At 34.6% G+C, this 16,806-nt stretch overlaps 1 protein-coding gene across 1 annotated transcript in view; it reads left to right on the top strand.

The window, feature by feature from the left end:
- The window catches only part of LOC106457498, a 42,390-nt gene that overhangs the window by 18,227 nt on the left and 7,357 nt on the right, over window positions 1–16,806 (top strand). Inside the window, exon 6 of the mRNA XM_013916923.2 lies at window positions 12,119–12,189. Within this exon, the coding sequence (XP_013772377.1) occupies window positions 12,119–12,189 (71 nt within the window). The remainder of the gene's footprint in view (window positions 1–12,118; window positions 12,190–16,806) is intronic.

Below are 16,806 nucleotides of genomic sequence, written 5' to 3'. Positions count from 1 at the left end.
TTCATTTTGTTGTTATTGTCAAGTAATAGTTGGGATCATTCTGTTGTTATTTTCAAGTACTAGTTGGGTTCATTTTGTTGTTATTGTCAAGTAATAGTTGGGATCATTCTGTTGTTATTGTCAAGTACTAGTTGGGTTCATTTTGTTGTTATTGTCAAGTAATAGTTGGGATCATTCTGTTGTTATTGTCAAGTACTAGTTGGGTTCATACTGCTGTTATTGTCAAGTAATAGTTGGGATCATTCTGTTGTTATTGTCAAGTAATAGTTGGGATCATTCTGTTGTTATTGTCAAGTAATAGTTGGGATCATTCTGTTGTTATTGTCAAGTAATAGTTGGGTTCATACTGTTGTTATTGTCAAGTAATAGTTGGGTTCATTCTGTTGTTATTGTCAAGTAATAGTTATGTCTCTTATTTTTCTTATTGGTTTTTGCTGTTCTACTTAAAGGAGATAAACTGAACCTAAAACCCGAATCGAATCTCGAGTTCATACGACAGAATGATGCAAGACAACTTCACCTACTGTAACAAGGGGTTGCTGTTACCCATTTTCAACGAAGACACGTGGACACGTGAAATGCGCGTTATTTTTTATCTTTTGGGTCTAATCTACTTCTTCCTCGGAGTGGCCATCATCGCTGATATTTTTATGTGTGCAATCGAAAAGATCACCAGCAAGACGAGGAAGATTACTCTGTCTTCCGAAACTCAGCCAGAGGTGATAGAAGTGCCAATATGGAACGACACAGTAGCGAACTTGACCTTGATGGCGTTAGGATCAAGCGCTCCGGAAATTCTCCTTTCCCTGATACAGATTGTAGGAAATGGGTGAGTTAATTGTTTAGGTAATTAACAAAATCATTAGTTTGTTGTTTGTCATTAATTAATTCAACTTAGCCTCGTAGCATAGTTTGTTTGCTTTTAATTAGGCACAAAGCTACACAAGGGCTATCTGCGCTCTGCCCACCACGGGTATCGAAACCCGGTTTCTAGTGTTGTAAGTCCGCAGACATACCACCGTCCCACTGGGGGCTCCGTTTGTTATGAATTTCGCGCAAAGCTACACAAGGGCTATCTGTGCTCTGCCCACCACGGGTATCGAAACCCGGTTTCTAGTGTTGTAAGTCCGCAGACATACCACCGTCCCACTGGGGGCTCCGTTTGTTTTTGAATTTCGCGCAAAGCTACACGAGGGCTATCTGCGCTAGCCGTCCCAAATTTAGCAGTGTAAGAATAGAGGGAAGGCAGCTAGTCATCACCACCCACCGCCAACTGTTGGGCTACTCTTTTACCAACGAATAGAGCGATTGACCGTCACATTATAACGCCCCCACGGCTGAAAGGACAATCATGTTTGGTGTGACGGGGATTCGAACCCGCGACCCGCAGATTGCGAGTCGAGCGCCCTAACCATCTGGCCCGACTCGTAGCATAAAGATCTTCCACAGATGTAAAAAAGTAGCCTCTATATTTGGCCATTTTGATTTACAGCGGCACAATTTTGTAAAGAAAAAATAACACTACTACGCTATTCTACGAAACTGAACTCGAACAAAGTCTGTTTTTAACATAATTGTCAACATTAAGCATTGCCCAAAATTTCATGTTCTCGAGTCAGTCAGATTGGCTTTATTAATATATAAGTTCGTTCTGAAATTATTTGAGTTCTGGTTTTAACTTATTTCTAAAATAAGTTTTCTGTAATTTTAAAGCTTTTTAAGATAAATTGTTCCTAACAGAACTTAACGAATCTTATTAATAGCTTGTAGCTCCACTAGGGGTTGATTATTCAAAGTTATGTTCTTTAAGTTATTCCACCAATCAAGAAAAAAACACAAACACTTATCTTGCACACAGATACGCGGCATTATTCGAAATGATAATATTCCTGTAAATGTAATCTCCAAGTCTCGAGGCATTGTTACTATTATAGTGTTAATTAACAAAGTATCATAAATAAGTAATAATTTAAAAAATATAGTTTATAAAATCGTTTTGGAGGGAAACATATACACACACAAATAACGTGAGGCCCTGAACAAAGGAGTACAATACTACAGCTGTGAGAATGGCAAACTGTAGATTATATGTATGGATAGGGAACATTAATGTTGGCGTGTGAAGAATAGGGAACATTAATGTAGGCGTGTGAATAATATGCAATGTTAATGTAGGTGTGTGAAGAAAATAGAATATTAATGTGGGCGTGTGAAGAATAGGGAACATTAATGTAGGTGTGTGAAGAAAATAGAATATTAATGTAGGCGTGTGAAGAATAGGGAATGTTAATGTAGATGTGTGAAGAATATGGAGTGTTAATGTAGGTGTGTGAAGAATATGGAACATTAATGTAGGTGTGTGAAGAATATGGAACATTAATGTAGGTGTGTGAAGAATAGGGAACATTAATGTAGGTGTGTGAAGAATATAGATTAATAATGTGGGCGTGTGAAGAATAGTGAACATTAATGTAGGTATGTGAAGAATAGGGAACATTAATGTAGGTGTGTGAAGAATATAGATTATTAATGTGGGCGTGTGAAGAATAGGGAACATTAATGTAGGCGTGTGAAGAATAGGGAACATTAATGTAGGCGTGTGAAGAATAGGGAACATTAATGTAGGTGTGTGAATAATAGGGAATATTAATGTAGGTGTGTGAAGAATAGGAATGTTAATGTAGATGTGTGAAGAATATGGAGTGTTAATGTGGGCGTGTGAAGAATAGGGAACATTAAGGTAGGTGTGTGAAGAAAATAGAATATTAATGTGGGCGTGTGAAGAATAGGGAACATTAATGTAGGTGTGTGAAGAATAGGGAACATTAATGTAGGTGTGTGAATAATAGGGAATATTAATGTAGGTGTGTGAAGAATAGGAATGTTAATGTAGATGTGTGAAGAATATGGAGTGTTAACGTGGGCGTGTGAAGAATAGGGAACATTAAGGTAGGTGTGTGAAGAAAATAGAATATTAATGTGGACGTGTGAAGAATAGGGTACATTAATGTAGGTGTGTGAATAATATGGAATGTTAAAGTAAGTGTATAAAGTATAAGTGTTTACGCATGATCAAGTAAATAAAGGATTAATAATCTTCGGAAGAGTTTTTAATCAATAATTTGGGCTTCGATTGTTCGCTGTAGACACAACGCTAATAACTTATAGTACAGGTTTGCGGTAAAAAAAGCAACAAAATAACATCAACAAATCTAACACACAAACAATTATTTATTGGTATTTATTTATCCTATTCTACACGTACATACATTAATGCAGGTTATTATGAGTCTAATATTTCTCTATTCTAGTTTCAAGCCAGGAGATTTAGGCCCAGGGACTATTGTTGGTTCGGCAGCATTCAACCTTCTTGTTATATGCGGTGTTTGTATTTCTGCATTACCAAAAGGAGAAACTCGCAGGATAAAATCCATAAATGTAAGACAGTTCTCGCTTCTTTCTTGTTAATTTTTTTTTGGCTACTTTAGGTGAATGAAGTTTAAATAAATAAATATATAAAAATGACTTTAAAAATATTTTGAAAAACTGCTAATTTAAAAGAAATAAATAATCCACAAAAGCATAAAAATACCGGTTTCATATCATCCAAGATACTCTTCAGCTTCTACAATAAAGCTTTCTCGAAAAATTCCCGCGTTTTCTGACCTTAAAGCTTTATATATATTTTAAACTCCCTCTATATGTTAAATTATGTAACATTTAATGTAGTTTTAAATTTATTAATAACATATTTTTCATAAAGTAATATTTTATTATTTTCACAATAATATTTGTATTTGCGGTTATATTTATTTATTTTAAGCTAACAGCAATAAATAAAGAGTTTTTAAGTCATTTTTGTATTGTTTCATTTTTATTAATCACTTCCTTCAGTAAAATGTATTTGTTTCCTTGTATATATATATATATATCGGTTCTTATTCATACAATAAAAAAATGTATTTCTCGTACAGCGGGTGTGGGGTGGTAGAGAACTATGAGTTTATTTCAACAACTATTGTTCTTCAGTAATTTGTATGTTGTACGTCCAATCACATTTCTATGTTACCACGGTTCTTGAAGGCCTAGTTGGAGTTTCCAACCTGAACGGTCAGATCAGAAACCAGTAGGGTTCAGGTATAATTTTGATCTACTGACCAGAAGGAGGTCAATCAGACAGCATCATCTGCGAGTCCAGACTTTGACCGACTCTTTTAACCTGGTAATTGGTCAATTTTTCAATATACCTACAGCTGAAAGTGCGAGGTGTGTTCAGCCCTCTCGAACCTTGGACCCTTCAATCTAAAGCCCGGCCCGCTAATGACTAGGTAGGATTCATCTGGCTCTTTTTGAAAATAATTATGAAGTCATTAATTCTTCCATTCTCATACGCCATTGTCTTGTGTGTGGAAATTATTTATGTTGCCTGGTTCAGCGACGAGTTTAATGGCTTACAACGCTAAAAATCAAGGTTCGATCCCCGCAGTGAGCACGTGTAGGTAACTCGTTATGCAGCTTTCTGCTTAACGGATAATAGACAAGCATCGAAACAGAAAAAATGGAGTTTTCGAAATTTTCTTCCCCTAGTGGCACAGCGGTACGTCTGCGGACTTACAACGCTAGAATCCGGGTTTCGATACCCGTGGTGGGCAGATCACGGATTGCCCATTGTGTAGCTTTGTGCTTAATTACAAACTTATTCTAATATACAGTTAATTAAGTAATCACAGATGTTAAACATTTGTTTGGAAGGGAGTCAATTAAGTTTATTTGCTAATTATTTTAGCAATTAAATATGCGTAATGCAATGACTCGTCAATTTTTTTCGATTGGGTCATCGTTTTGATCCTTTTCAACTCGATGACTTTTTTTTCTTTGATTGCATAAAAGGGAGAAATCCTAGTTACAAGTGTACTTTTCCCTATCCACTAAAAACTGAGTGACAATAAAGTATCGTCATCCCACTAAGACGGTAAACATTTCAAACACATCGTTACTAACAAGCCCAATAAATATTTCAAAATACAAGTCTGAATAAGGGCATTTCAACTACACGTTTTTCCACGTGTACTTTGTTCACTTCTACCTGTTTGTAAAATTGAAACAAGAATGAAAAAAAAGTAACAAAACATTCAAGAGATGATAGCTCACATACTATTGATGATAAATCGGATGATCAGAAAAATGATATTTATAATTCTTTTCTGTTGAACCACACACATCCCTTCCCCCAGTGGCTCAGCGGTAAGTCTGCAGGCAGGCTTATAACGCTAAAACTCGTGGTGGGCGCAACACAGATAGCCCATTGTGTAGCTTTGTGCTTAACAACAAAACAAACAAATTTTTCTGTTAACGATTATTTCAAGTAACTATGTTGCTTGAAGCGAGATCATTATCAATAATACTGAGTTTATGATCTGTATTCATTTTTCCCTTTCAGCTACAAACATTATAAATTACATTCAATATCGTTTAGTATTATATTGAGGGTTTGCATCTCTGTTCGGTACACACACAAAAAAAACACCTCACACCAACTAACCAAACAATGGAAGGTATTTTCCCGCCAACAGCAGTTTGGGTATTTTGAGCATTCCCAGTTTGCCCCCAAAAAAGAAAAGTCCACCTTTAGAAAGTGCTCGGGTTATAGGGCTTTTATTATTTTATATCAAGACTTCTTAAATCTACGTGTTTTTCTAACATCAGAAAAAAATATTTATTACCGTAACAATCTTTATTTAACAATACGATATACGTTGCATAACTTTAAATAGACAAGGTTATTTTATAAAACACAAATGGTGTTTCTAATATACGTGATTTGGTATTTATATATTTGTCAAAAATTACAATAACACTATTACACACATATATATATATATATATATTAAGATACGATTTTTTCATGTTTAGTCACGTACAGATATCATTAACAATCACAATTACACTTTTCAAGTATCCTGTCTATATACTTTTTACTATTCCTTAATAAATTGAAGTCCAGAGACATTAGGGCGAATGACAATACAAGTAAAAAACATCATATAACCATCAGCAAATTGAGTAAAGTTATTTGTTACCGAGACGTGAAGAATTAGAAACGTCAGTAAAATATTTATTTGTGAATTAAAAAACATATAAAATATAAAAGAATAAATAATATGCTAAAAACGTACAATTAATTCACGTGGAAGAACCCTATTGGTTTCTCTTGTTGTTTGTGCCAATAATCGTGAATAATCTTTTATTGTCCCCTCTAAACAACATTGTACCAAGGGGGTATTTTCTACTTTGTACTTGTTTGTCTGGTAACAACGTTTTTAAAGTTTTATTCGACAAGGTTTTGGTGACTTGTGGACAAGATTACAATAATATCTATCTTTCGAACAGGCCATCTTTAAATTTATTGCTGTAATTAAGTCGGACTTTCTCATACGATTATGCACCAACTATGTTCGAACTAAATATCAGTTGATAATTCCTGGATGTTGTTTTTTTTTTTTGGTTAAGAATTGTTTGATTAAGTACAATTAAACTTGCATCAAACATTTGGTAAATTAGGCACTGTTTGTCCCGATTTATGATCATTTTTCGATTCTGGTAGTGAAGATTAGTGTCAGGAAGGAATCTATTATATTTTATATTTTCAAAAGTTGTTGTTGTTTTTTTCAATTTCCTAAACAAAATTTATTAGCTGAAATTCGACTTTAGTTATTGAAAAGATTGAGTATAGGCTCACACAATCTCATGAATAATTCTAAAAAAATCAAATCGAGCATCAGACGATTATTCTCACGCTTCACTGAGTCACAAACTGCATTTACGAAGTATGTCCAGTAATCTATACTTGATCGTGATTTCAACAAACCAAATTATTTACTATTGAGCAAATAATTGACAAATCAAAAATATTGACACATTGTTGGTCAGTATTTCCTTTAATGAAATAATTTAAAGTTAATTTTTCTAACAATGTAGTTTACATGAATCATCCAAATGTGCATACGTTGTCCATATTTTAATGTATTTTTATAATATATATTTTTTTATGAAACAATTATTGGTTTTGATATTAACACCTCATATCTTTGCTTGGTTTGGAGACATCTGGTCCTCCTTCAATTACCAATAATAACCTGAAATATTTGAGGTGTTTGGATAACATGTGACATCTTTTCTTCACTGATATTCTTGTTTTGGTAAAGAAAATAAATTAACAAATAAATAAGTCTCATATCTTTCACGATATTTAAGAAAATCTATTACCTTTAAGAATGGTAATCAGTTATTTATTTTTTTGCAAATGCTGTGTACATATTAAAATATGTAAAATGGAGAGTGGCATGAAACATGTAACTGACACACTAAAAGGCCTTTGGTTAGGAGATCGTTAAATCTGACTTGCATATGTTGTTCTGAAGTTAAAAAATACATAATCAACTTAATCCATTATTTTGTCGAGCCAATGACAAGGTTCTTGTCTCCTGTATTTCATTGCTTATTTGGTACAGCCAGATTTGTTTTCCATGGAAAAAAAGGTAATGCTTTTGTTCCATCATTTCGGGTATGCAATATTGCAGAGAGAAGATTATTTTTACAGAAACACTGTATCATATTAAATGAATAACATTTGCTAATAAAAGAACTGGTTGTGTGATGATTATTTTACCTATTTGTTGACTGTGACATTTGTTTTGATAGCTTCCTTACTTAGGATAAGTGAGTAAATCATCTAGTGTTAAACTATTATTATTATTATTTAAACACTGATCTGGCAGTGGGGTTGTCAGTAACAAGGATTTTGCTTTATGACATTCCATGAAAAAATAAGTTAATGTGTTTCATATCTTTCACCCAATGTTATTCCAAGCATTTTGTAAAAGTTAGAACATTAAAGTTGGAACCACAAAATCTGTAGTCAATATTTTCCTTTTCTGAAATGCACCGTGAACGAATCTTCTCTAGTATATACAATTATTAATTAAAATTATTTAATGATCAAGTAGCTTGTATTAGTTTGACACCCTAAGTTTAATTTGTATTGCAGACTAATGATTTTTATAGGCGTTTTTTTTCCTGATTAAATAAATTTCTCCTACATATAAGGAGAGAATTTTTTTTAAAGACCCAAGGGGGGGGGGGTAAAAATATTGCTACTTCATGTTAACAGCACTCAACTCGTAAGCTGAAGGTCACCGAATCGAACTCAGCTGTGGTGGTGTTCTAATGTGATGATCAATCACATTATTCGTTGGTAAAGAGTAGCCCAAAAGTTGGCAGTGTTGACTAACTGCCTCCACTCAAGACTATTACTTCAAAATTAGGGATGGCAAGGGCAGATAGTTCTCAAGTAGATGTATGTGAACAACAACTTTATGTTTTATCATGTTCTAAATAGCAGGTACTGTTTGACACCTAAAATGTTACAACAATACAGACGTTAGAAAAATGAATAAATAAATTGTTCTTTCTTCAGAGTGCGACAAACATTTCAGTGTGTAAAAAATAAAGATACTAACATTACCTTGGTTACTCATGTGATGTACCAAGCTTGCCTTATAAAGAACCATTGAACTATTTAAAATACAAGGTACATATTTATTCTAGTGAGTGAAAATTTCAAAGAGGAAAATCAGATTGAATTTCAGTCTTTAGAACTGAAAATTGATCTAAAATCAAATATTGAAACTTAAATAAATATTTTAAGTGAGCATTATACCAATAATCATTAGTCCTTCCAGTGGCACAGCGGTATGTCTGCGGACTTACAACGCTAAAATCCGGTGGGCAGAGCACAGATAGCCCATTGTGTAGCTTTGTGCTTAATTCTAAACAAAAAATAATTATAAATTAACTTGCTTATATGATCAACGTGGTTCCATCTGTTGTTTAAAACGATGAGTTTCTAGGTTATATAGAGCTAGAATTCACGATTTTAGTATTTTAACAGACAATATGACAAACTTCACCTACCTGTATATAAAAAGTCTTCAGCTATGATAAGTCATCAGGTATATTTTTACCCTTCACACTGGTATGTTCAACATAAGGTTGAAGATTTTGTTTCGAAATATGATTTATATCAGATTCTTTTGATAAACCATCAAGCATGTTTTACCCTTAATACTGGTATATTTAATACAAGGTTGGAGACTGTGTTTCAAAATACTAGCTCAGGTTTATATCAGATTTTTTTGATAAACCATCAAGCATGTTTTACCCTTAATACTGGTATATTTAATACAAGGTTGGAGACTGTGTTTCAAAATACTAGCTCAGGTTTATATCAGATTTTTTTGATAAACCATCAATCATGTTTTCAACCTTAACACCCACATGTTTAACTCTATGTTAAAGTTAGTTCTCCTACGCTAGTTTGGCCGTTTTTTTTATTGCAGGTTCTATTGTGTCTGTTTTGATAACTTTTTGGTGTAAGGATATCACACCATTCATCACCTTTTGGGAGATTTGACGACTATTTATCTTTTTATTATTTTCCAATCTACACACTATTGAATATTAATCGGCATATTATTTATAATTGTTTAGGTATATACTAATATTCATGAATTCCACACCAGAAACGACTGGAAATTTACTTAGCTTATTTTCCAGTTAAGATTTTTTAGCCTCTAATTCTGGTTAATTTTTTTTAATTCGTGAATGCTACCATTCACGAATTAATGAATGGTACAGGTTCGTACATTGCTCTATGTACGAACCTGGAACTATAACCAATAGCAGCAAATTAAGCCGTTTTAATGTTTTATAAGCTATTTTTATGCATTTTTGAGGTGATTTTTACGTAATTTTGAAGTACTAGATACAGTTACATACGAACCAGATCTATAGGTCAGTAACAAGAGAAGGCCTGGTGGTTAGGGCGATCGATTTGCACTCTGCGAGTTCTAATTCTGTTGCTGAACATGCTAGCTCTTTCAGCCGTGTTTATAGTTCACTAACTGCTTTCCCTCTAGTCTATCACTTCAAAATTATGGTCGGCTAGCGCAGATAGCCCATGAATAGCTGTGCGCGAAATTCAACAAAAAAGCAAACCAATACTAACAACAGAAATATTGTCTTTAATCGCATGCAAGTTATGCTAAAAGTTTCTGAATGAAATGATTATGAAACATTGTTTAGGTTAATAAAACTCGAAAGTGTTATATTTTAACAACAAGGGACCACCATGGTATTAAAATTGAGAATCGAAATATTTTATTTTGGAAGCATAATATTTCATTTTTAGAATTACTTTTGATAATATTTGGCACACGAGGTATTATTTTTTGTAACTTAACCAGTTGTTAGTTTTTATATATAAAAAAAGATTGGATGATTTTATAAAATCTGTATTTTAAGCGCTATCTGTTGGCTACTGAATCGGGGTAATAAAGGCTGCATGTCTACAGTCAAGCCTCTTACATTTCATTTAATTAAAGTCTTTTGTACTTTTGAAAAAATAATTTGTTATTTAATTTTTTTTTTCTGATTGTTTTTGCACTAATACACTGCTGATCCATGTATGATGCTACATATCACAGAAAAAAGTCACGTGGCTCGAAACAAGCCTTCATCCGAGAGTGTAATACTATATATCACAAGAAAACGCCTTCGTCCCAAGGTGTAATACTGTACATCATAAGGTTTGTTTCTTTGTAATTAAGCACAAAGCCACACAATGGGCTATCTGTGCTCTGCGTTGTAAGTCCGCAGACATACCGTATGGCTACATCATACGGAGTTACCACAAATGAGCCATTGTTATTATAAGAGCGATTAAAATGCGGATGGCTGATTATGGCGTAGCTTTACAAGGAGATTACTTTTATTGAATAAGGTATGGGTACGATGCAAACAAATGTGAAAAAATTGTTACGGTCATTTTTGTAAGCTGTAAGTTTGATATATGTGACGTGAATCCAAGCAGGGATTAAAAATTATATAAAAATTTTGTTAAATCAAGTTTAAAAAAAATTTTCTTGTGTACGATATTTAAGATGGTAAAAATTTATACTATATTGTTTACATAAAATAAAACATTTTAAATGTTAGATGCCTGCTACAGGCTTGGGGCAAGCAATCGTTATACAGAGACAATCACAAATCCTCGAAAAGGCTTATCGCACTAAAAATCGGGTTTTGATACCCGCAATGGGCACAACACAGGTAGCCCATTATTTAGTTTAGCAACAAACAAAGAAATATTTTGCATCCATTTGCTCTGCGGTACGTTTGAAAACTTATAACGCTAAAAACTGGGTTTTGATACCCGAGATTGGCACAGCATGGATAGCCCATTGTGTAACTATGTGCTTAACATCCAAATCTTAACAGCTGTCTGAATAAAAGTCATATTTCAAATGTTTCATAATTTATTTCTGACTGTACTGGTTAAAAATTGTCAGTTTTATGAAACGTGGTTGAAGTGGTAAAACTTCTTAACCATTACTTTCTCAAACATGTGAAATATACTACTTTTCTGTCATCTCGGCCATTTATCTTCTAAGACTGTTGTCGTGTCAGGTCGTACATATTTTAAAGACCTTTAAAGTTCTTAATAGGTACATTACACTCTCTTCTGATCAGAAAATAGCCTTTCAGATTCCGGGTAAAAATATTCACAAATCGGACTTGAAGTAGCTTAATGATATAACTTGCTGTTATTACAGTACACACATAAGGGTCTTACCCTTCCACCCCCCCCCCCACCCCACACACACACGCAAACACACTTTTAAACAAAGTTAGGCGCCCCTGGGTAGACACAAACAAATAATATATACACAATTTTGCAGTAGAACAACTTGAAACGCTCAATTACAAATTAGTATAGTATTTCTATTTTTACTACACACATGGGTTTCGATACCCATGGTGGGCAGAGCACAGATAGCCCATTGTGTAGCTTTGTGCTTGATTTCAAATACTACACATGGAAACAATTTTATAAAACAAAAAGGTTTAAATTATTTTAAATATGCTTTCATGCTGCTTGTGTTTTTACCAAATAACCTTTAGACACTGTACAGTAAATATTTATATTTTAAGTATCTATATACGACTCGTGTATTTTATATTTATGTAAATTTGTGATCGGAGATTTCTTTTACTGTAGCTCGGAGAAGAGGGCGACCTACGAATTCGAGCTAGTAGCCTGTCTGCTTTAGAAGATGTTGATTCCACCAAGTATGTATACTTTTCTGTTCTTTTGTGACCATAGTGACGGAAATCACAAAGTATATATATATATATATTTATATATGCTTACAAACTGCAGCTGCCATTTAAAATTATTTAAATGTTCGTTTTGGATATTCGCGCAAAGCTACTCCGGGGCTATCTGTACTAGCTGTCCGTAATTTTGAGCTCGGTGATTAGGGTGGGGGGGGGAATGCAGTTAATCAATAGCTCCTACCACGAAATTTTCGGCTCCTTCCAACCAAATAGCAGGATCAGACCGTCACTTTTATAACACACCCAAGGCACCAGAGTGGACAGCACGATTTTCCAGCAGCGGAATGTGAACTATAGATTTCTGAGCACGATTTGCCGGCAGAGTAATGTGAACTATAGATCTCTGAGCACGATTTTTCGGCAGAGGAATGTGAACTATAGATCTCTGAGCCAGATTTTTTCGGCAGAGGAATGTGAACTATAGATCTCTGAGCACGATTTTTCGGCAGCGGAATGTGAACTATAGATGTCTGAGCACGATTTTTCGGCAGAGGAATGTGAACTATAGATCTCTGAGCCAGATTTTTCGACAGCGGAATGTGAACTATAGATCTCTGAGCACGATTTTTCGGCAGCGGAATGTGAACTATAGATCTCTGAGCACGATTTTTCGACAGCGGAATGTGGACTATAAATCTCTGAGCACGATTTTTCGGCAGAGTAATGTGAGCTATAGATCTCTGAGCACGATTCTGCGGCAGAGTAATGTGAACTATAGATCTCCGAATTCACACTTCGGTACGTTAACCACTAGGCTACGCTCGGTCCTGCTTTGAAATAAAATACATATTTATAAATAAATTATTTATATTGATTTCTACGAGAAACAAAAGGTGTCGCTAATTAAAACGTTTCGAATGAATAAAGACCAGAGCCGTAAATAAACAGAGTTTGGCCAACTAAACAGTAGGATCTCAAGCGTATTAACGTGATAAATATATGCACTGTCTGCATGGCACGGCTTTGTTTCATTAGACGTGGGCTCATTTTACTTAACAGTTCATTAATTTAATAAGTTTAATTAATTTAATTTAATTCAAGTGATTAAAGTTTCACGCCAAAGTTAACATAATTGTAAAAATAATAGTTAATTGATTATTTATCAATTAACTGAAGAACGTTTGTCTTGTGGTTGACAAACAGAAATTGTTTTATGTGGAAATTCTGAACACACAACTTTAATTGAACGAATAATACATAATACATTCATTTTCATAAAGAGTAAACTTCATCGATTTTTCTTAGTTCAATTGATCTGCACCTCTTTTATGATTAATGTAACAATATTAATAATTTAATTAAATAGTTTCATCAAAGTGAGTTCATTTAATTCAATTCCAAATTGAAATTTAATTAACTGAACCACATCTGGTTTTCTTCTACGATAAAATAGATGAAGACATGATGTATGACAGTACTTACATCTAATAGATGAATACATGATGTATGACAGTACTTACACCTAACAGATGAAGACATGATGTATGACAGTACTTACATCTAATAGATGAATACATGATGTATGACAGTACTTACACCTAACAGATGAAGACATGATGTATGTCAGTACTTACATCTAATAATTAGATGTAAGTACTGTCATACATCATGTCTTCATCGATGTAAGTACTGTCACACATCATGTCTTCATCTTAATAGATGAATACATGATGTATGACAGTACTTACACCTAATAGATGAAGACATGATGTATGACAGTACTTATATCTAATAGATGAAGACATGATGTATGACAGTACTTACACCTAACAGATAAAGACATGATGTATGACAGTACTTACATCTAATAGATGAAGACGTGATGTATGACAGTACTTACACCTAACAGATAAAGACATGATGTATGACAGTACTTACATCTAATAGATGAAGACATGATGTATGACAGTACTTACATCTAACAGATGAAGACATGATGTATGACAGTACTTACATCTAATAGATGAAGACATGATTTATGACAGTACTTACATCTAATAGATGAAGACATGATGTATGACAGTACTTACAACTAATAGATGAAAAAATCAATACCGCATGAACATATGAAGTGATATATTTTGACAAACAAAGTTTGTTTTTTGAGATGGAACAAATCAAGACATTCCAGAATAATTGGTTAGTACAACGTCTGTAGTGTACTTAAGGTTCTGCACAGCAGCCCTCATGGCCATGCTCTTCCTTCCAAGTTCATCACCTGCTTTTGATCCCTAGAGTTTCCTTTTGCGAAGATTCTGTTGTTTCTTCACGTTGACATGAAGCCTCACAGAGAAGAGCTTATATCAATAGTTTATTCTTTATGTTATGGCAATAAGGTGGATTTATATCCTGGCTAAGTATCTCTACCTGCTTGACAAGTCTTGCCATTACATAGCATGTCCTGATCTACTCTACAGAAATGCTCCACGTGATTGGAGATTTTCATATATTCTTCAGAACAGTGGGTAAGACTGCATTCCTTGTATTATTTCAGTTATGTGAATTTCGGAAGTCTGCCTTCACTCGGCGATCATCCTTGTTCCTCTACAACTTCTAAACATTTTGAACACAAATTCTTCCTTGTATTCTTTCAGTTGTGTGAGTTTCGGAAGTCTGCCTTCACTCGGCGATTATCCTTGTTCCTCTACAACTTCTAAACATTTTGAACACAAATTCTTCCTTGTATTCTTTCAGTTGTGTGAGTTTCGGAAGTCTGCCTTCACTCGGCGATTATCCTTGTTCCTCTACAACTTCTAAACATTTTGAACACAAATTCTTCCTTGTCACTTTGGCAATGGAGCAACTGGCTCTGGCTAAGTTGTACAGTCTAGTTTGGTCTGCTTGACAGCTCCTCAGTGGTAGAATTGACTTGATCTTCGTAGGCAGCTTCGTCTTGTAAAGATACTGTTGGTTGATCAAGTAATTCTGCTAAGAAACTCCGGTCGTCTTCCAAATATTATAAAGATGTTTCTAGTCCTACACAGAAAATTAGAAGAATGATACGTGCATCAAACATATCAACAACAGACAATACAACTCTTTATTGAATATTAGCTTAATCCTGTTTTAATTCGACATGTATAAAAATCATAATGTTCAGTCAATATGGTTGTTCAAGTGTTTGCAAATTCGCAAAAAGTGCGAAGGGAACATCATGATTTGACAATGTAGAACTTAATTACATGAAATCAAATATCCAAATTTGATAGAGAACCAATATAGTAATCTGTCATATGCAGCAGTGTTCCCTCTGAGCTGCGTGGCCGCACAACGAACAATCAAGTGTCGCGCACTTAATTACTCCAGCTGCTCACGTCCTCAGTAATGGTGAGGAGTCTCAACACGTTGACGGCCTTAATGACCCTGGCAGTCTGTAGGCCTAAAGCCCAAATAATCAACTAGTATCATTGAAAAGCGGCCTAATGATCCAATAGGGTCGATGGTCTAAAAATACCACCATCACCCCTAAAAAATACTGGTAGAGCATTGCCTTGATACTGGTGCGCATGAAAAAATTCATTCCTCACATGGATTGAAAAAAAAATTAGATGAAACAGTGATATGCAGTCTTGTAGGCTGTTTGCTAATTGCTATCACATTATTGCTAATACATTGTAGAGTTTTAACTCAGTCTCTGGCTAAGCCTAGTCAATGTAACTATAATGCATCTAACAGCCCAAATTCTGCAGTCTGCCGAAATTTGATAAACGATCAGAGGAAAAGTACGTGTTATGAGGTTTCACGACGAATAATAACGAAGATGCTAGGCCTACTCCCGGAACATACAAATGGTATGGCGTTTACTTTCCAGTATTTACGACGATTGTTTGTTGGTAATTAAGCACAAAGCTACACAATGGGCTATCTGTGCTCTGTCCACCACGGTTATCGAAACCCGGATTCTAGCGTTGTAAGTCCGCAGACATACCGCTGTGCCACTGGGGGGCATTCATGACGAACTTTTATGTATGTCTCTGTGATTGTGTGTGTGTGTCAATACCTACCGGAAGGCATAAGAATAGTATGTTAATATATATAAAACGTATGTTTCCAACGCACTGTGTTGGATTGGTGAACTTCAAAAAATAAATTGTATTTCCTGCATAGTGGCGGCATAGTGGTTAACCTCAGAGCTTAAAATACTAAATATTTAAAGTTCGATCCCTATGGTACATACAGCACACATAACTTATTGTACAACTTTGCAATAAACAACAAAGAAAGTTCATGTGTTGCCTACTTGTGACCTTTTCTGTAACAAGTGGCCTAGTGGCTGGGGCGCTCGACTCACATTCTGATGATCGCGGGTTCGAATCCCCGTCACACGGAACATGATCGCCGTGTGGGCGTTATAAAATTACGGTCAATCTCACTATCGTTGGTAAAAGAGCAGCCCAAGAGTTTGTGGTGGGTGTTGTTGACTAACTTCTTCCCCTCTCACTGCTAAATTAGGGACGGCTAAAAATTATGGTATCAAGAAGTGTAAAAATTAACTGTCATCCTGTGTTTTTTGTACATTTCGTGTGTATATGTGTCTAAATTGCATTTGTATATCGTCTGAAACCTATA

This window comes from Limulus polyphemus, unplaced genomic scaffold (genome assembly GCF_000517525.1).
Source record: "Limulus polyphemus unplaced genomic scaffold, Limulus_polyphemus-2.1.2 Scaffold338, whole genome shotgun sequence".
Lineage (NCBI taxonomy): Eukaryota > Metazoa > Arthropoda > Merostomata > Xiphosura > Limulidae > Limulus > Limulus polyphemus.
The sequence above is the reverse complement of the archived record's forward strand: the minus strand, read 5'-3'. Positions and strand labels throughout refer to the sequence as shown.